The sequence below is a fragment of the Myotis davidii genome, unplaced genomic scaffold (genome assembly GCF_000327345.1).
Source record: "Myotis davidii unplaced genomic scaffold, ASM32734v1 scaffold556, whole genome shotgun sequence".
NCBI lineage: Eukaryota > Metazoa > Chordata > Mammalia > Chiroptera > Vespertilionidae > Myotis > Myotis davidii.
The window spans coordinates 711,482-733,765 of record NW_006287671.1 but is presented as its reverse complement, the minus strand read 5'-3'; the positions used below and the strand labels follow the sequence as shown (position 1 = coordinate 733,765).

Below are 22,284 nucleotides of genomic sequence, written 5' to 3'. Positions count from 1 at the left end.
AATCCTAAAATAAAATCTCAGATGAAACAATTTGAGGAATGGGAGAAAGAAGTAAAGAGAAGTAAAAGTATCTTGTCTTATGAAGGGTTATCTCTAGATACTTACAGAAATATATTTAAATATGTATGGTAAATATCTTATCATTATACATTTACAGAAACATAATTTATAATATTCAAAGAATTAAGAAAAAATAAAACAAATAACACTACCAATGGAAGAAAAAGAAAAAAAAAGGAAAACTAGACAAAGGATATAAATAGGTAGTTCACTGAAGAATAAACACAATGTTCACAAGATACTCAATAGCAATCAGCAAAATGCAAACTAAAAAGCAATTACATACGATGTAGTTTTTAGAGAGACAAAGAATACATTGGCTAATATCAAGATATACTTTTCTGGGATGGCTATAAATCAGTACAACCATTTTTTAAAGTGTAAACCATATGAACCAAAAAAATATGATTCCTACTATGTTCTCTAGAAAAACCTTTGCATCTGTCCATATGCTTATTGAAACATTTTTGTAGCAATGAAAAATGGGAAGCTAAATGTCCATCAATATGGAAGATTTAATGTAAGATTTATTCTGCCACAAATACCAGGCAATGATTTAAAAAATATGATAGATCTATGACTACCAACCTGAAATGGTCACAAACAAGAAAAAGACAAGCTTTATGTATAATATATAGGGAGTTATTTTTACAACAAAATGTATCAACATGATTTGTACAATTATAAATAAGTAAAAAAAAAAACACTTGAAATAACAGAAAAATAAAACAGAAGAACATAAAAGTGGTAAAAAAAAAAATAAGTCTGTCAATTCTCCTTTTATAATGTTGCTTTTTGAAAAGCATTGGTGACAGTGAAATTAATTGTGAATGTTACCATGAGCATAAACAGATCCTACTCAATCAAGCAAGCACATGCTCTCTCTGACGTAGATTCAGTCTCACTCTCATACACAGAATGCATAGACTAATTGTAGGAAACATATAAAAATTATTGAAAATTGACAAATCAATCAGGAAAAATAAGGACCAGGTCACAGCTATGGGTCCCCTTTCACAATCACTATAGCTTGTCAGCCACCCATATAGTGAGTGCATTATCAGAATGCTGTCAAGACAATGAGGCTGAAAATTAAAATCAAAGAAATAGAATGGTTTCAGGCAAGGGCAAAACAGACATCTACGAAGTGCAGTTTGTGAAATCAGAGCAGGAGTTAGATGCTTTCTCTTTTTTCCTCTCAGTGGTTGCTGAACCAATGTGGTCACAACAGCCGTGGGGATTTGGGAGCTGGCCAAGAGGCCAGGTGACTCAACGTTGCATTTCTTGACCCTCTAGGCAATTTCTCTCAGCAGCACAAATTTATGCCAGAACAGAGAACAGTTACCTTCTTATCAGGAAAAGATATATATTAAAAGTGTTTGTTATTTTCACCCTTGGCTAGCAAAGAAAGCTGAGGGAAGTTGGCAAGGGAACCAAGCCCGATTCTCCCATTCTAAAGCCAAACATCTCTAGTTATTACAGAAAAATCTGTGGGAAGGGTAACTGCTATCTTCTAAGCTCCTTCAGGGTCAGAAGTGAACACTTATCTTTCCTTTCATTACATTCTCATTAAAAATAAGCAGCAGTTATATTTTCCTTAAATGAAAACTGATCCCAAACAATAGGGTCCTCTGAAAACAAAGAACCGGATGTTTATGGTCAATATGAAGATTCCTCAGGGCGGTGGAGAACCAGTGCTACCTGGCTTCCTGCTGTGTCACCTCTAGACCAGAAGATCAAATATCATTGTGAACTGTTTAACTGGCTGACTAACTGATTAAAATTTCAACAGAGGAATAATATGAATATGTGAGTATTGTAGAAGTATGTCTCAGAGGCCCTTAGCGGTAAAATCCTAACAGGCACCCTTGGATTCTACTTCCCTATGAACACACTAGTCCTCACAGAGAGCTGTGATTTCATCACACGGTGCCATTTTAAATTCTGAAGGTGTCAATGCTGAGGAGAGGAGTGGGGACAAGGGTAAAGGAAGAGATTTTGAACTTAGACATGGGATAAAGCGCTTGTAAGGGAAAATCTGAGGAGCCCCATCCAGAGACATAGACATCTGGCCTCTGGATTGAACTGCATTTTCTTATGCTTCCAGGACAGTTTATCACCTTGAAATCCTTCCCTCTACACGGCCTGAGGGCCAGCCACGTATATACGGTAGGTCCTCAGGTTACCTCCTGCGATGTGATGTAACGCGATTTTTGCCATAAGTCAGCATCCACCTACATAAGCACCCAGTCACTCACTTGGAGCACATACACAGCAGTAATGATGTGAAACAGTAAAAAAGAAAGAAAGAAAGAAAATTAAAAGAAAGATAACAATTCCTGACCTTTACTTGTGGTAAATAAATAATAAAAAGCATAAAGCACATATGTACATACGTCGAAATGACGGAACTTTTTTTAAAAATAAATACTATAAATGGGAGATGGCGACGTAACCACGAAACAATGTACGTCAAGTCTGACATAACCCGAGGACTGCCTGTATGTGGCCAATGGAGTACTGCACCCTTAGCAGATACTTTTTGGATATATGGATAGATGGATGGATGGATGGATGGATGGATGGATGGATGGATGGGTGGATGGATAGATGAATGGACGGACGAATGAACAAAGAAACAAAGGAATGCAGTATGTGCTTTTTTTTCTCTGTGCACTTTAAAGTCATTCATTCAAAATTAATATTCTACTTGCAAAAAATGTTCAGCAAAGTTGCTCCCAAATGATTTCTCAACACCGCACACAAATGTTGCCCAATTCATTGGAGATATAACAGCATACTGTATAAAATCTGGGTAGTGGTAATCTTCCCAGACTCTCTACCACACCAAGGCAATTAGAATAATTAATAGCAACTAGAACTCATTGACTGAAAAGTGAATTACCACAATTGGGGATCTGCAGGTTCGCCAGGGGAATATTCTTGCTGCTTTCATTTAGGCAGTACAAATCCTGAGTTTCTGGACTGGATTTACTCTCCTGAAGAGTCTTGATCCACATAATATCACAGGAGCATGCGAATGGATTGCCCACCAAGACCCTACATGGAACAAAAATGAAACCCAGTCAGGCTTCTCTTTTTTGATTTTAACTACATTCGTGTTCCTGAAGCACTGCAAAATTATGAATTCTTTCTAATCAGCCATCTTTGAAAGTCATACCTACCTTTAAAACATATTAGTAACTACTTATTATTCGTTAATGCTTACTGAGCTTCTGCTGTGTGCAAACACCACTGTAAAGGCTAAAAGATACAAAGTGATATAAGACCTTTTGGAATAATAGGGAAACAAGATAAGTACAGAAATAGCTGTAATGTAGGAAAAAAAGAGTGTGTCTCATAAAATGGGGGGAAATAAGGTGCTGTAACCATTTTATTACTGTTATTATACAGTTATTAAGAAGATCTTAAGTGAAGATGCCAACAGTAAGTTTTCAGAAATACTACCATACTTATTTCTGGTCAGGCTAGAGATCAAAGTGTTATTTAATAAGCTCAAACTTTAGTGGGGGGGGCGGGCAGAAAAGTGTCATCTTCATTTAAAATGAGACTGTAAATCCAATGCTAGGACTGAAGTGTGAGAGCTAATCGGGTGGTGCTCACAGCTTTCTGCAACCACAGTTCATTTGATTGATGCAAGAAAGGTGGAGTGAATGTGAGAGAGAGAATCTGCAAGGGAGCTCTTGGACCTCTGGCATGCATGTGCGCACGTGCTCACATGGCTACACACACACACACACACACACCAAGCTCAGGAGTTCAGAAAGCAAGGGCAGTGAGCTCCAGATTGAGCCTCTAAGCCCGCTGTGAGAAGATCTGCTGAGAGAAAGCCACCATTCAGCCGTGCTGCCCGGACTCCTGTGGCCTGAGACTGGTGAAGGAGGAAATAGTCAAGAGGAAAATAAAAACCACAAGAAAAAAATCTTTAAATGCTTATTTATAATACTCAGTGGCCTATTTAAGATGAATTCCATTTATGGTAATGAGCCTTTAAATGAGGCCATTTAAAATCGTTACATAGGCTCTGCCTGGAATTAACCACAATACTTAAGATTTCCGTGAGGACCAGACCTGGGCTTTGCAGCATCATTTACTCCTGTGGTTTTCTGGTCGGGTTCTAAGAATCTCAGGGATCCCTGGAGACTTTTCTGGGAATTTCTTTGGGGAAATGTGATCTTGGAAGACTCTTTAATTTGTGTCTGCTTGATGGCCTCCAAGTATCCCTCCAACACCAAAATAAGATTTGGCGCGACTAGATATGGAATACAATGCAGAGGAGATCCGCAATGTTTAAGCCCCACTAATTCAAGCTATTTCCTGGCAGTCTGAGTACATGAAAAACTAAAGAATCATTCTATTTTTTTTTACATATATTTTATTGATTTTTTACAGAGAGGAAGGGAGAGAGATAGAGAGTTAGAAACATCAATGAGAGAGAAACATCAATCAGATGCCTCCTGCACACCTCCCACTGGGGATGTGCCCACAACCAAGGTACACGTCCTTGACCAGAATCGAACCTGGGACCTCTCAGTCTGCAGGCCGACGCTCTATCCACTGAGCCAAACTGGTTTCGGCTAAAGAATCATTCTAAAAAGAAAGTCTGGTTGAATCATCAGAGGGGATAAAGAAGCCAGGGGTTCTTCAGTTATACATATAACGATATTCCTCTGACCACATAATGCTGGTGGACAACTGGCTTCTTCCTCTAGCTCATTGTGCAAACTCTTTTTGAAGTGATTATTATTACATGTGCTTGTTATACTTCTACCTCTCCCACCACATAGCAGAATCCTGGACCACAGAGATCTTCTATCGCTATGGCCTATTACCATGTTACTTTGATGTGTAACAGGTACACAATTACCATTTGTTGAGTGAATTCATTAAATATGTTGCAGGGAGAATATTGAGACATGCGAATTTGGAATCAGAACTCTAATTTTTAACCAAGCAAGAAAATTTTCTGCAGTGATGCTTAAAATTTTTACAGAATATCTTATTCTATTTTGTGTATCTTCCTTAAGTTTTTAATTTGTCTACTCCTGTGTTAGAAACCTAGTACTTCAACTACCTGAATTCAGTTTATTTAAAATCACTGCCAATCACTAAGACTTTCATCATGTAACCCTCATTGCTACCAATAAGCTTGCTGTCGCTCCACCAGTGACATCTTCTAATCTGCCCAATTTCCTTGTGAATGGGGTAGGCCCTACAACTCAGGCCACATACAGTTTAAGCAAAAGCTTTGCCTGGTATTCAAAGGCCTTGTCCATTTTGGCCCACGTTTGCTACACAGAACCTCTGTTGCAGGGTTCTTTAGGCACCTTTAACCATAGGAATGTCAACAATTTACATCTGCTTCATGGTGATAACACAAAAATTGAACACACTTGGAAATTCTGGCTATTAGTCATCAACACATTTAAATATTTTCCCTCCATTACAAAATAAATCATTTATGTAAAAACATTTAAACTTATCATAAACAATATATTACTATTGTGGTTTCTAATTTTTATTACTCAATCCTGTCTTCTTAAGGGGGAAAAAAAACAAGTAACTAAGACCTGAGAAATCATTTTTCAAGAATTTTGACATAAAAATAGATCTGCAGCATCACTCATTTAAAAAAATACTTAATTGCCCTTTTCCTTGAAAAAAACACAAAATCATTACTTACAGCTCAGACAAGTCAAGGTGACGGAAATGTTTCCTAGACAAACTCGTCAGTTTATTTCGAGTAAAATTGCTGAAAGGAATAAAAAAGATTAAATGTAAATCTAAAATGATATATTTCAGAAATAAAGTATTCAAATCAAGATTTTTTTCACAATATAATTTTATTTGATCATGGTCCATGCCTTATTTAAACCCAATCATCTCTTTCTTTTACCAGAAGTGATAGTTTAGTTTTTCCGGCTTCTCCTACCTATCATTCTTACCAGTGGGGGGTGGGAGAGCAGGGGGTGGAACATAATTTTCCTGTTGTCTATGTTAAGTCTTTTTTTTACCCAAAAGCTTATTTTTCATATGCTGATTCAGAGCAAAGTTATATACCTCCTAGAGATTTCTGACCTTTTGAACAACTAATAGAAAGATTAAATTAAATTTAATTTAAAACCATAAAATCACCAGAGAGAAAAGATGCTTTAAAATGAGTGTCATGAATATTTTGAAGTCATGTGACATACAGAACTCTGGATATGAACTGGATTTAACACATCCTCATAGGAGAGAAAACAGTTATTGATTAATAAACTTTGCTGAGATCATTTCTATAGGATTTCTAATAACTAGATAATGCCATGAAGAGAACAACAGGAGATTATGAGGAGTATGTCAGAATTTTTCCTGAACTAGTCTAACTACATGTCATTTTAAGATTTGAACCAATCAAAGAAAAGATGTCATATTTGTTATGGGAAAAATAATACTGAATTTACCTACATGTTCCACACATGTAGTCTTTTCAATGGGCAAGAGTTTCAGTTTCCAATGATCAATGCTATGACACCTTGATTTGGAAAATTCTAAGCCATAATCCTGGCAGCTGACTCCCTCTGTGAATTTGTTTACTAGTTGAATTTACTTAAAAATTGTCCAGTGGTTGGGCCTCTAGACATGTGTTTAGTAAGTAATATGAATATAAAATAAACACCAACTTTTACAAAAACAGCCAACACCTCAACGAACTGCAATGAGCCCTTCAGTATCTGTTTCCTGTTCAGGAGAGTGAGTGTTGGGCTGAGAGTCGGATAAGAATGGGAGATCTGAGGGTGACAATAATCCTGGACCCTGACCTGAGGCTGGTCAAACAGTGTAACAAAATCATAAGTTAAACGTATCTGGGTGTGTCTGACCTGTCTCCTTCAGAAAGGGGTTATAACCCAGGAACTAATGCATGATCTCAAACAAGGCAGCTGATGAATATAGAAAGAGCCACTTCTGGGCCACATAATTCAAGGATGTATGTATGTGTCCACTCCCAGCCTTATTCTACACTGGCATTTCCACTCACCCAAACCCCTACCTACACAAGGGTGCCCACTTCCTTCTATGCATCCATCTTCTCTTTTGGAACGTGGAATGCTCCCCGACATGAAAAAAATCTCCGCCAGGAAGTTAAAAAATGTGCCTACATAAATCTTTTCTTTTGGAATGTGGATTAAGAATGGCTTTCATTGGAGTATTATACATTGAAAAGTCAATCTGCCTATCTTCCCCACAGTCTTGGAAACACAAATATTTTCATCTTCATCAGAAATCCCAAGCCTTCTGGGGGGTTGGGGGGTGGGGGGAGTACAGGGGAACCTGCTCTTCCTTCCAAGAAGAACAGGAGAGGAGCAAAGAAAAATGATACTTATTGTCAAGGTTCCCAGGTCAGCCAGCGAGCCGGCACCGGGCGCAGCTGCCCCTATTGGGCTGCCAGCAGCACAGCCCAGAGCTGGGTTACGCGCCAAAGAACAAGATGAGTTTTATGAACCATACTTATTATTGGGGCCAAAAGCCAAAAAGAAGGAGGAGGAGAGGGGAAAAATCCACAATCCTCTTACTGTTTGATTATAGGGCTTTGCAAAGGAGCTAATTAGCACCTCTGCAAAGCCCCTGGAAAACACAAATGCTGGCTTTTCTCACAGTCTCTGAATTCTCAGGAGCCAGGCAGGAATGAAGGCACCAAGAAATAAACTCAGTGACCAGTTACAGGGCCTCTGGAGCGTCCCCAGGCCTGCAAATATGAGCAGAGTGGAGGGGAGTGCTGAAAGTGAGAGACAGGAGCCAATCTGAATTTCCTTAAACCCCAAGTACAATGCCCTTGTGCAGGATTTTATACCGTAGGAGAAACTAGCAGAGATAATCAGCATATCCCAGGGACATCAAGAAACAGCTTCTGATACACATTTCCTTCCCAGCTCACTGTCTCCCGTGATGCTGATATTCAAGTTACGGGTGAAATTTACTTGTGGGAAATCAGGGAAGAGGAAGCCAGTTGCCCCAAGTTCTTGATCTTAAACCGAGGTTGGGACTAAGGTCTGGAAAGGCAAGCACTTGACTTGATTCTCTCCTCCCTCTCCGCCATCCTTAAAAGCCAACAACACAATTTAATTCCTTAGTTGGGTGATTAGAGCCTCTTTCATGACATAAATAAATGAAGCTTATGGACATTTCATGATTCCTTCATAACAGTTTGAACACTAGCCTTACTGTGTAACTATGCCTACAAATATCAATCTGCCCAGGGACTGGGCTTCCAAATTATTGGCTTTTAATGAAACTGTATAGGATAGGCCTATTTCATTGGTTTCCTATTTTCAAATGGCACATCTTTGGAAGATTTATATATAGAATGCCATTAAAAATATTCTACCGTATAGTAGCAAAAATACACAAGGTAGCTTTGGTTTCCTAGAAATAGCTTGCAACAAGGAAAGTAGGGAAAATATAAGAGGCACAATAAAGAAATAAACTAGTCTATTACTAACACTGCAATTAATCATAGCCCACTAAACAAAAATCACAACAGTAGGGGAAATGATTTGGTAAAACAGCCAGTAAAATGTGGTTGTTGAACAATTAAGTTCTAAAGTCAGGTGTAATGAAAATACCGGAATTAACTACTGAGGTCATCAATACATGTAAGTTACTGCGTTAGAGCATTTTGCCTTTTTTCTTCTCTCCAGCTTCTCTCTTGTTTATGCTGTCAAGGCCTACGCAGCCATCAGACTTGTTCAGGCAAACTGACTGCAGAGATGGTGCCAAACAGCATTTAGTGAAACGTGTTAATAAAGTTCCTTGGAGTTTTGTCACATTTTTGCCAAATGCTTTTTATCTTAATTCCATAAGCTTTATTTTTAAATTGTCTCCATCATTAACACCACCTATAAAATATGAAGTCAACCTAGTGGCTTTATGAAATTAAGGTTTTTCATAATATCAAAAATCTCCATAGAGAGTCCAGGCAATCTGCTCTAAGAGAATGATTTCTTTTATAACTGTCCTGAAAATTAGTTGGGGAACTAGTCTCCCCAGGAAAAGAAAGAGGACAGATGTTACCAGAACACTGATCCTTGAATCTTAGGGATGACACAGATTTTATTTCCTGTACTCTTATTGGAAGACCATGGCCAGGAGCAAGTCCTGGAGTCATAATTCTGTCACTTCCAATCTCTGTACCTGAGAAAGTCCAACATCTTCCTCAGTCTGATTTTCTGTCCATGAAATAGGAATAAAAATGATTTTCCCTACCACTTGTTAGAAAAACCAAGTGAGATGATGCAGGTGACTATGAGACACATAAGGTATTGTTACAAATAATTTGCAAAGCACCAAAGGCCCAATGAATGCAGGCAACATTCCTCCAACAGAAGGTCCCACTGAAAATCAGGACATGGGGACACCAGTCTGAGCTTAGGAGTGGGTGATTCTCTGTATAATGATGAAACCTTTTTGAAAGGCCACACCTTGTTGACTAAGTGCTATCATCTAACAGGATTTAGCGGCCAGCAGCCTAAGAGCTCCCACTGTCCCTATTTATTTACAATTGCCTTCAGCTGACAAAGCTTCAACATGACTTCAGGGGAAGCATTTGCTATTGTTAATAATTGTCTGAACTCTTGGCATGTCCCATGGTTGACTTTTCTCCACTTCTGTCAATCATGACAGATAGCTTTTTTTAAATGAAACTTCAAAAGAGGACCTATTGCGGGGAGCAAGGCATTAGTAACTGTGAGCTCCCCGAAAAGGCCATGGCCAAGTCAGTGTCTTTCCATTCCACTGGTTTAATGTCTTCCAGGCAATGTCATGATTCCAAGGAAAAGAATCAAGGACATAGTTTTCACATCAGATTCTTGCCTTGGCCTATTGCTCCGTACAAGATGGAAATGGCCAAGAAATTCATGAAAGGGAATAAACAGGCTGTTCTAATACCCCTCTAACGCTATTCAGAAGTCAAAGATAATGATTTCTAAGTTATTGTCACAGATATACTAATTTTTTAAAAGTGGGGTTAGAGTTGGAAAAGAAGGAATATAAGCAGAGAGGACAAATTTTTTAGTAAATTGGGCCCGGGGAAGCAAAAGACAACTTTTACTTACATGTGCTGTAAGTTGCTGTTTTTCAAAAATGCTTTATGAGCCACAAATTTTAATCCTGAATCCACAATTGTCCTGTGAAAACATAATTACACACGTTAGAACTAATCGATGAAAGCCACCTAACTCTAATAGAATATTAAGAAGAAGTTCTGAGGTTAAGTACACAAGTCCTGAGTACTCACAGATTTTTCAGTCCCACGTAAGCTTCAACATCATCCTCATTGATGATTTCTAACCTTTTCTGATTTGCAATGTAACTGCAAAAAAAGCAGAGAGTGAAAACCATTGATTCAGAATGTAGACAGAACATAAAAGAATGGGTAATATCCATACAATCTTACCACAGTGCTCAAAGTGATCTTTCCCCACCCAACCTAACCCCACCATGTAAAAAAAAAAAAAAATGTAGCTAGGGGAGCAAAAGTGAGTGTGATTGAGAAGAAACCAGAATTGAGTAGGTGTCAAGGTCAATGACAGGTTCACCAGGCTTCATTTTTCTTAATTTTTATCACTCTTTCAACTAACAATCTTAGTTTCCCTCCCCTTTCACCCTGTGCATAGAGGTGAAAATAACTTGGAAATGCGTTCATTTCCAAGTCTCTCAAAGGCAGTTCACCCTTATGGCAACAGCCACAGGGATGCTGGCATCATCACAAGCAAGACAAATGACACCTTTCCTCACATTCCAAGAGAAGCAATCACTCCCTCCTTTTAGCTCCTAAAACACTGAAGCAGATTCCCTTCCCCTTTTCTCGCCCTCCCTCCCTTCCTCCCCACTTTCTCTTTTCCTGGCCCAGCATCCCTCTCTCTGCCTTTGTCAGTAACAATAACAATTTTTCCTTTCAGGAAACACATTTCACAAACCCCACATGGCCCTAGTGCAATCTCTGTAATAACCTTCCTCTACCTCCCAAAGCCTCAAATATAGAAATAAACTGGTGACTCTGGCTGGCCAGAGAATTTCATCCCTTCGATCATGATGATGGGCTTAGACTTGGTCATGTGACCTCAACTAGGCCAATGAGAATCCTTCCTAAAATTAAATAGGTGAATGCTTGTCCAGATAGAGTCAGTCTCTCTCGCTTTCTCTCTCTCTCTCTCTTTCTCTCGGGTGATAGCTGAAAGATTATACAGGATGGGGCTTCCATTTTTCTGCCATGAGGGGACTATCCAGGAGTAAATTCACACAGAGATGAGAGATAGGAGATACAAAAAAAAGATAGAAAACTGAAAATGCCACTTGAGCCTTTGAATCCAGCTATCTCTGAGGTCAGATGCCACTAAGTGAAGTTTGTTCTGAATTTCTGTCACCTATGACCAAGAATATAGACCCAGTAATACAAACACAAAGCTGTTAAAATTGCCTCCATGAAATTTCCTTGTGATAGTCAAGAACCTGTCTGTCCATTTTTCTTAGATCAAAACCTCTTTAAAGACAGTGGCTCCTGTTTTACAGTTCTTAATATACACCACCGCATCTACCAAAGTACCTTGCACAAGGTAGCTATTCAACAGATAAAGGATGGACTGGGAAAGACACACGTTTTATGGCCACAAACACAAATCCCTCAAAGTCAACACTATCCCCCGCAGGACACGGAGACTGAGGCAAGCAATATCCTCTGATAAGACATTAGGCAGACAAGTAGAATAAGTTATAATGCCCTCAAGACGTCTTCTGAAAATCACCCTGGGAACTCATTGTACTCAGAAAAGAAGACAAAAGCGTGACAATTCAAGGGAGCAAAGAATCCAATAACAAGAGAAAGCGGATGGAAGGATAGGCAGATGGATGGATGGATGGATGGATGGATGGATGGATGGATGGATAGCCTAATGGATGTATGGACAACCCTTAGAGCTCTAAAGTCACTATAGGAAGTTGTGCTATGATACATTTTTTTCTTCTTTTTCATTAAGATACATAACATATTCCAATTAAGACGCTGAAAACAAATATATAATCCTGCTGTTAACAACATGAGTTAAAATGGGAAAAAATTTAAAAATAACCAGTTGGAGAGAAGATGCAGCATCTATAGGTCCCTTCCACCTAATCCAAAAAATGAAACAAAAAATATTTATGGTAAGAGTTGGTGCACCCATTTCTAGAAAACAAAATTTTAGAAATAAAATAAGTAAATGCTCTGAGGGAATAAAATTACACCAAAGAGAAATAATTTTAAAAGGACCCACATAAACATTATCCCCATTATATAAAAATGCAACTTCCAAGGTAGAAATCCATCTTCTACTCAAAGATCTTGGTTCCCCCTGATACCCAGGGCCTGGCACTTAATACTAGTAGATGTCCAGAAAGGATTCATTCTCTTAGCTCTTTCTACTGCACACAGAAGGAAGCATTTTAAGACTCCAACCTAATGCTCAAAGAATAATTTTCAACATCAGGAGTTTTTATTAAATGCTTAAAATTATCACACATTAAATGTATTTTCCAAGATTTTCATTCCACTAACATTTTTAATAAAGATCACAGTGACCTCCTTCTAAATTATCTCCCAATAAGAGATGGATTCCAGGGAGCCCTAAATTTTAATGCTTTTTCCATGCAATCGTGGTAAAAGGGATAAATAGTGTTGGGTAAGCTTTCATTTGGGCTCACAGTCAAGATTTTCAGAGAAACCTATCCAATCCTTATAGCTGCCCTAGCATGGTGGCTGTCAGTGTTCTGAAAACCTCAACTCTCTTTGTCTGGACATCATTGTATCCTCCATGCTTATGACAGGGGCCCAACGCCAACAGGTCCTTAATCAACTGAGGCACAGAGCATTTATCTTTATGTTATTTATGCCCTTCATTTTATTATTATTACACTTTTCACCAGATTTGGGGAGGGGTTGTTATTAATCCTCGCCAGTGGATATTTTTTCCATTGACAGTTAGGGAGAGTGGAAGAGAGAGGGAAAGACAGAGAAAGAAACATTGATGTGAGAGAAACACATCCATCGGTTGCCTCCTGCACATGCCCTGACCAGAGCCCAAACCAGGGAGGAGCCTGCAACCAAGGTACATGCCCATGACCAGAACCAAACCTGGGACCCTTTGGTCTGCAAATTGACACTCTATCCAGCTAGGTAGGGCTTTTGTTTTGTTTTGTATTTTTGTTAAGTCTCACCCGAGGATATGTTTCTGTTGATTTTTTTTTTAATATATTTTATTGATTTTTTACAGAGAGAAAGGGAGAGAGATAGAGAGTTAGAAACATCGATGAGAGAGAAACATCGATCAGCTGCCTCCTGCACATCCCCCGCCGGAGATGTGCGCGCAACCCAGGTACATGCCCTTGACCGGAATCGAACCTGGGACCTTTCAGTCCGCAGGCCGACGCTCTATCCACTGAGCCAAACCGGTTTCGGCTGTTTCTGTTGATTTTTAGGGAGAGTGGAAGAGAGAGGAACAGAGAAAGAAACATCTATGTGAGAGAAACACATTGATTATACCAGATTTTTAATTCATAAACTCCCAAGTTATACTCGACAAAATACAGTGAACTAGCATAAATAAAAATGGAAGTCATACAAGAAAGAAAAGCAAGGGCAGAGACATCAACCGAGCTAGAAATTAGGTTTTAAAATGTGTATACTTGTTAGAAAAAAAGCCACAAGCTTATTTCTAGGTTTTCTAGTCACCAATGCCCAAGAAAAGAAGGAATGGGATATAAATTTGGTCAATGGTAAATTTATAGTGTTCATGAGATGAAACTAAGTCAGACATTAAGCAAAACATAACTGCTCTCGGATCTAAGACTAGACAGGCGATTTTGTGGAAAACCATCAAAAGAACCCTATAAAATTATGAAAAAATGGTCACTAGAGCATACTCTTCCACTGTGGAGACAGGAATCTCTTAGATAAATAATGATTTTTTTTTTCCTGTTCAAAATGGAAAAATCAACAGAACTATATTAAAAGGTCAGCAAGTGTCCTCTCAGATGCCAGGAATTCCCCTTCATAAGTTACCATCTGCTGAGGTGCCCACATGATAACTGCTGGTTATATGATCATGAAATCTACCCCTAAGAACTATCCTTCACTACCATTGAGCAATCACAGGACTAGAAAAGAAGTCAGTGAAATTAATAACAGACAATTGACGAAGGGGAAACTCCATGGCCAAGAAACATATTAAAAAAACTGCTCACACTATAAGGAATCTGAAATGCAAATTAAATAATGACATTCCTCTCACACTAGAATGACAAAATGTTTAAAGATTGGCAATATAAAACATTTCTAAGGATGTGAAGAATTTCTCTTACATTGTTGGAGGGAGAAGAAATTGGTATAACCACTTTGAAGAGCAATTTACCAGTATCCTAGAAAATTATAAATTGGCATACTTCATAGCCCGCTATTCCATTTCCAGGTATTCACCCAAGAGAAATTCTCACACATGCACACAAGGAGACATATACATGAATATTCACTATATTTACGGTCAGAATCAAAACTTGGGAACAACCCAAGTGTCCATCAATACAGAAACTACTCAGCCATTAAAAAAAAAAAAGATGAGACATTGTCGTTTGCGACAATATAGATGGATCTTGAAGGTATTATGCTAAGTGGAATAAATCAGACAGAAAAGGACAAGAACCTTATGACTTCACTCATATGTGGAATATAAAACAAAAAAGTAACAAAACAAACAAAGCCAGACTCACAGATACAGACAACAGAATGCTGGTTACCACACAGAGAGAGAAGTAGGGAGATGGTGAATTAGGTAAAGGGGGTCAGATGCACGGTAACAGAAGGAAATTGTATTTTGGGGGTGAGCATACAATAAAATATACAGATATCAAATTATAATGCACTCCTTGAATTTATATAATGGTATTAGCCAATTTTACTTTAATAAATTTAATTTTTTAAAAGCCCAGCTGCTGTTTGCTCAGTGTTTGAGCAGCAACCTATGAACCAGGAGGTCACAGTTTGATTCCCAGTCAGGGCACATGCCCAGGTTGCAGGCTCTATCTTCAGTGTGGGGTGTGCCAGAGGCAGCTGAACAATGATTCTCTCTCATCATTGATGTTTCTATCTACCTCTCCTCCTCCCTTCCTCTCTGAAATCTATAAAAATATATTTTAAAATAAATTAAAAATAAATGAATTTAAAAAACTGAAAAAAGTAAGATGTGTTAAATTCATAAGTTGAATTGAACCAGATCTTTATATTTGAGCATAAAGTAATCTTCATGTTAAATAAGGAAAAATGCATAATAATATATGCATATAATATAAAACAACTAATGCAAACTTTCAAAAGGTATTTAATTTATGGAGGTGACATTGGTTAATAAAATTACATAGGTTTCAACTGTACAATTCTATAATGCATCATCTGTATATTGTACCCAAAGTCAAATTTCCTTCTGTCACCATGTACTTGATCCCCTTTACCCTCTTCTACCTGCCCCACCCCCCTTCTCTCTGGTAACCACTATACTGTTGTCTGTGTCAATGAGTTTTTGTTTGTTTATTTGTTTATTTGTCTTGTTTTTTCAAAAATATATACAGAAAACAACCAATAATGTTCATAGTCAAGTATACATGTGAAGTATAAAAAAATTACAAGTAAGATCACTTTGGGAAAGGAGAATGGGTCTCGGATTAAGAAATAAGCTATTAAAGTATTTATTTTATTAAACTACTAAACTCTTTTATTAGAGGAGAAAAGACTTGTAGCAACAAAGACCAAAATGTTGAAGTGTCAGTTCTGAACATAAGTACATGAAGTTATTGTTATATCATTGTGTTTTTGGTTTTTCTTTTTCTTTTAAAAAAATTTATGAAGCGGGAAGAAAGGGAGGGAGGGAGAGAGGGGAGGAGGAGGAAAGGAGGGAAGGAGGGAGCGAAAGAGACAGAGAAACGCATAGAAGTGAAATGACTGCAGAGAAGCTCAACTCCAGGGCTTCTCAGTTACTCAGTGACAAAACACCTGGGCCTAAGTTCTAGTTCCCTGGATCACCCAAAAGACAGAAGTCTGAAAACTTTCTGCTCCCTGCCCCAGAGCTGCTCCACAGGAACCAGGAGACTAAGGAGCTGGGCTGCCCCCTACTGGTGATGTCCACGTATCTCCAGGAGGATCTTGACAACACCAGGTCTTCTGAGTTCTCCCATCTCATTGCACTGCTTAGAGACCACCGGGGGTCAGGAAGGAGAGAAGAAAAGCCAGGCCAGGGCAGACAAATGAAAGATGCACCAGCAGCTTTCCCCAAAGAAAACCATTTCCCATCACTCCAGTCACAGTGCTGTCAGACTCTGAGGGCTCTGTACTGAGTTGAGCTTTGCTTAATAAAACACATCTCTGAGAACAGTTTCATTTCCAGTGAAGCAGAGTGAAGGCCCAGCATTTTGACACAGGCCTTTCTTAAAAGCTTTCTCTCCATGACAATTCCTAACTTCCCTAGCCATCCCCCAGGGCCCATGTCCCAGGGCTTGTCCCAATAAGAATCTCATGAGTTCAGCAGAGCTTTGGTTCTTCATGGAAAACCAAGCTTCTGCCCTTCAAACCTGCAGAGGTTGCCTTCATTCTACTTTTATGAAGCCTTTGAACAGTGACAAAGAGACTCATTGAATTTGAATTTATTTTAATTTGATACTCCTTAAGAATTCCTCTCACTTAACTCTTAGGACTCCCATTCCCTCTGGCCCACTTTTTCCACTCCTTCATCAGCAATCTGTGTGGAATCATTCTTGGCCATCAACCAACCTGTTTTGCCCAAATATGCCTTCCTCCATTCTTGAATTCATATAAAGGACTCTAGGGTGGAACTCATAGTATCATAGTATCAAAAGTTTTCACTTTTACTACATCCTAAGGCCGCTATCTATTGCCGTAAATATTGGATCCCATATTCAAAGCACTTCTTAATGAATTCACCTCAATCTCTCTGGGGCCCAGTCAATCTGAAATGTTGCTTGATTTCTACACAACCCAAAAAGGCTCTTTGCAATCACAACATGTTTTTTCCATCATTTGGCAAGCATTTTCCAACTTTGTAATTAAGAATTAGAAGAAATGGAGGTACTCTTTGTACCCACATTTGCATTTTTCCATGAACCTATCTGACTCCCCAGCTGAACCACTAACTCTTCGAATTAAGGAGTTTTAGCCATCTCACTGCATCTCCATTTCATGCACTCACAGGGCTGATTCTCACGAATGCCGGTGAACTTAGCACAATTAAGCAGACCTAAGCATCTTCCATGTGGACTTTTATTACCCCACTGAAAAGACCAGACACAAACACACATGTTCATGAGAGATGCATAGTAAGTACTAAATGAAAATTGTGATAATAGAAAATAATTTCATTTATCATGTAGAAAACAGGGAAAGACAGTAACAGAGGAAGATGGAAAGCCAATTTTGAAAGCAAAATTTGTCCAATCTAGGAGTGAATTTGGATCACAAACACACAACACATTCCAACTAACTACAGTAGTTATTTATCTTTTTAAATATAAAAATTAATTGCCTTTGGAAAATGAGCACTTATTTGCCACCAAACCCCTCAGTCTCAGGAATGTTAAGACTAGAAATTGCCTCCAAGAATCTTTAGATCCATGAAGATAGATACCCAAGCTTTTTAAAAATATGTATTTCTATTGATTTCAGAGAGGAAGGGAGAGGGAGACAGAGGTAGAAACATCAATGATGAGAGAGAATCATTGATTGGCTGCCTGCCTGCATGCCCCCTATTGGGGATTGATCCTGCAACGCAATCGTGTGCCGTGATCAGGAAGTGAACCTGTGATCTCCTGGTTCATAGGTTGATGCTCAACCACTGACCCACACCAGTTGGGTTCCAAGGTTCTTAACCTTAAAAGAGGTGATGCTCTCTGGGGACATGGCTCACTGCCAGTCTTTGATGGGCACAAAAGAGAAGGTTCCAAGCAGAGATACAGCATCTGGGAGGAATGACAAGATATGATTGGGCAGGTCAACAAAGGCTTAAATGAAGCTTGGGCCTTGAAGAGGGACCAGAAAGTCAACAGATAAAGAATATGCACATAAACCAAGTATCTCCTACCTGCCATCTTATTTTGTATCATCACCAAAGCTTCTCCAATCTCAACTGGACATCTAGGACCTTTACTAAGACATTTTCTTGAGGGTAAAGAATTTCCTCTCCTCGGGCTTAGCAAAATTCTTACTGGTAATTTTTTTAAAAAAGAAGAGAGAAGAGGTAAATTTAGGAAAAATTCACAGAAGCATTTTTGAATTACAGGTTCCTAGAAAGGGTCCTCATCCAATTTTAACAGATTTCACACAGGCTTTAAGAACCTATCAAATAAAAAAGAAAAGAAAAGAAACGAATAAGAGCCTATCAAATAATTCCTCTAGGTAATCTGCTTGAGTAACAAAGAGTTGTTTCTAATGCAGCTTTTCTTCATGTGTATTAGCCTAACAGCGGTATCCTCTAAAATAAAATTTATCTTTAGCTTAGACTTCATTACTGAACTGTACTTTGGCAATACATTGAAAAGAAATGGTAACAGCAATGAATGTATCTAATGGCCACTCTTCAAAATGGAATCACTTCCTTCTACCTGGGCCAACCCTTCCCCCAGCCCCAGACACACACACCAAATAACTAAGTAACCTAATAAAAGTAGGTAAAACCTAAAAGCCAAAAGGGATTGTGATATGTTCCCAGGCTTACAGCATGGAGTGAGGCATTTCAACTCTTATAGGATCCTCTCTGCCACAGGATTTCCATCATAGGGAATATAGTAATCCTCTAAAACAGCAGTTCTCAACCTGTGGGTCGCGACCCCTTCGAGGGTCAAATGATCCTTTCACAGGGGCCGCTTAAGAGCATCGGAAAACACATATATAATTACATATTGTTTTTGTGATTAATCACGATGCTTTAATTATGATCAATTTGTAACAATGAAAATACATCCTGCATATCAGATATTTACATTATGATTCATAACAGTAGCAAAATTACAGTTATGAAGTAGCAACGAAAATAATTTTATGGTTGAGGGTCACCACAACATGAGGAACTGTATTAGAGGGTCGCAGCATTAGGAAGGTTGAGAACCACTGCTCTAAAAAAATGTGCCTTTGTCCTAGTCCACAACTAGGCAGCTTCAGTTTATCAGCAAAATGCTGAGAAAGAGTTATGATAGTCAATTGATGATGGGCCATAGCAGAACTCAAAACAGGAATTTTCCAATGTATCACTTCATTCTTAAGACAGGATACACCACCCGTAGTGTGAAGACATGAATATAGAGAGCCCCAAAAGAGCATGCTCGAAATCTGAATGTGAACCGCCTGCTCGGACATGCTGGGTAGCATCAGCACTTCCACCTTTTCTTGGCCATTAGCATAGAAGTAGCATCAGTAATTCCTGTTACAGAGTGCTAACTGTGAGCCAGGCACTAGAGTGCCCAGGGATTGTCTCCCTGAACACAACAATGTTACCAGGGGAGCACTGTGATTGTTTCCACTTTTCAAAAGAGAAAACTGGGGCCCAACCATGCCAGGTCACTTCCTGAAGTTCACATAGCTGCCCAAACAGGATTTGCACCCAGATCTACTTGCCTTGATTTCTGAGCTCAAAGCCACTGTACAACACCAGTGGTACAGACGTGTAAATCTAGCACCTTCAATAAGGAATAAATTCTAAAATTTCTGTAAAGAGGACCTTCACGAGTAAGCATGGCCTAAAATCAATTGTCAATGAAAAGGAATGAGGACATCTTACAGGATGCTCCTGTGTAGTATATCTACATAGAGCAGTAAGAGGAGATAATCATTTATCTTCTACAGGTTCTTCTGCAGCTCTGAGAACTGCAGCTTCTAGGATATCCCTAGGAATTTAAGAATCCAGTGGCTAGAAAAGAATATCAGTGGTATAGTGTGAGGGATAAACCCACTGCACTAGCTTCACCTCTTACTAGCTGTTTGGCCTGGGGCCAGCCCTAAGCCTCAATTTACTTGTCTATAAAATGGAATAACAACAGTAACTGCCTCATGGAGTGGTTGGGAAAATTAGGAAACTGCTCTCAATTAATGCTAATTATTATGAACAATGAGCAGAAGACCAAGGTTCAAGGGCTGGCTTGTCACTAACTACTTGGTGAACTTAATCTCAGTCAGCCACCAGTGCCCACACCGGTGAAAGGGGAAATTTGGACTTGATAATATCTCAGTTCCCTTCAGTACACAAGTTACAAGAAAGTTTCAGCCAAATATTATGAAGGAAAAACTTACACTCTGGCTTTCCCTCTGAATATTTATATATCTTTTTCTTACCCACCTCTATGAACAAGGAGGTTCCCAACAAGAAACACCACAACTTATGACCAGAAAAATAAATTCTAGAAAAAGACCTTAAAGTTGGCTTTCCACATAAAACACATCCATCTTCTCTAGGAAAATGTAAATTTCATTTGACTTAAATTAAATAACAGCCTTTCCTGCAGGCTTAGGATTGGACCCCAGCCTACAAATACTGTGATGGAAAACCTTATAAACTGGTTGACCAGAAGTCACAGCATCAACATGGGGCCCAGACCCAGGGTCCTTTGTTTTCCTATGTGTCTTATTAGCCACTCACTTTTCAAAATGGAAAGATTTCACATTTTAGAAATATCATCTTCCATATTTTCTTAAGGCAAACAAACAAACAAAACAGAAGGTCTGCCAAACTGGACTAGCATTTCTTCCTGGCCACAGTTAGGACGAGGTGAGTGACAGTGCCCCTGGGGGGTTGGGGCACATTTCCAGTTGGTAACATTCCCAACCAACCTCAGCTATTTCACAGGCCCGTGGAAAGATTTTATGACACCTGACATAATTCTTGCTTGTAATTTCCTCTGAGACTTCAATGCCCCAACTATTCTCCGACACTGATATGTCTTCTCCATGCACAGAGATCCTGAAATGGAATCTCATCAAATAAAGGGACACAGAGACCACAGTGAAAATACATCTACCTGTCCGGAACCTACAGAAACTTCCTCTGTTGTTAAAAGCTAACTAATACAGGCACAACATATCCAAGTATAATTTTGTACTTTGCACAGTGGTAAACAAATACCCAGGAGGAAAAAGGGATGTGTTTCTTTCCTGACCAAAATAAAACATAAAACTGTTTTTCTTCCAACTAATTTGCTTCATATCATTATATAGGGTGTCAAAAACATGTATACACACTTTGAATAATTATGAATTCCAATGGATTAAATCTGAAAAGAAAGAAACACTAATTGAGCTATCCCCTGTTGCATGTGTATACATTTTTTGCAGGGACACCCTGTATATTTCACATTAGGTCTCAGATCTTTCGATAGGTCACAATAACTTACCAGAGCAAATGAGAATCAAGTAAGTAAATATGTATTATGACACCATTTCAGCATATTAGATGAGGAGCCCATGGCGGAAATGGTCCTGATATGGAACTACTGTCAAGAAGCAGGCTTAAGTTATATTTAAGCCAAAGTTTTTATTTTGGGCAGGTGTCCTCTGACATCGGTCAATATGAAACCGCCACGAACACAAGTCAGCTCATTGGGTGACTTTTGGTGTGTTCTGCAGCTAATTTATCAGGCAGGCCCGTGAGAGGCCATCCCTCTCCGCCTGGGGCACCCCGGGAGCCTGAGGGGGCCTCTCTTCTGGCTGGAAAGAGGATGATCACACCTGCTCCTAACAGCTCCTAAGCTAAAACCATCTCTGCTGCGCCCTGTGGGTGGAACTCTGCAGTCTCAGTTGAGCATCTGTCCATGTTCTGAGGCAAAGGGCTGCTTCCCCACAGCCTGGATCTGCCCGCTGGTACCTCCGCAGTTCATCTTGGTCCGGGGACCGGGTGGCTTCCACCTGGATGAGCACGCAGGCAGGCGGCTTGGTCTTTGTAAAAGGATGTCAGCCTGACCATCTGCTTGTCTGGTTTCCAAAAAGATTGGATCTGGCCTTAACGGGCAAGGGAGATGAAAATGTCCAAGCTGTGGTCAGAAGGGTCAACTTCAAGGCACATGCAGTCCAACTTCTAGCAAAGCCAGGATCAGCAGAAGGTATGTGAGGGTGGGGGACTAAGATCCCATGTCCTACCCATTTGATAA

The 22,284-nt window shown here is 39.2% G+C and overlaps 1 protein-coding gene across 1 annotated transcript in view; it reads right to left on the bottom strand.

Moving 5' to 3' along the window:
- Positions 1–22,284, bottom strand: part of NTRK2 (neurotrophic tyrosine kinase, receptor, type 2) — a 326,931-nt gene that overhangs the window by 283,955 nt on the left and 20,692 nt on the right. The window contains exons 5-8 of the mRNA XM_006759498.2: positions 10,358–10,432; positions 10,176–10,247; positions 5,765–5,833; positions 2,966–3,120 (exon numbers count right to left, since the gene is read on the bottom strand). Coding sequence (XP_006759561.1) covers positions 2,966–3,120; positions 5,765–5,833; positions 10,176–10,247; positions 10,358–10,432 — 371 coding nt within the window. The remainder of the gene's footprint in view (positions 1–2,965; positions 3,121–5,764; positions 5,834–10,175; positions 10,248–10,357; positions 10,433–22,284) is intronic.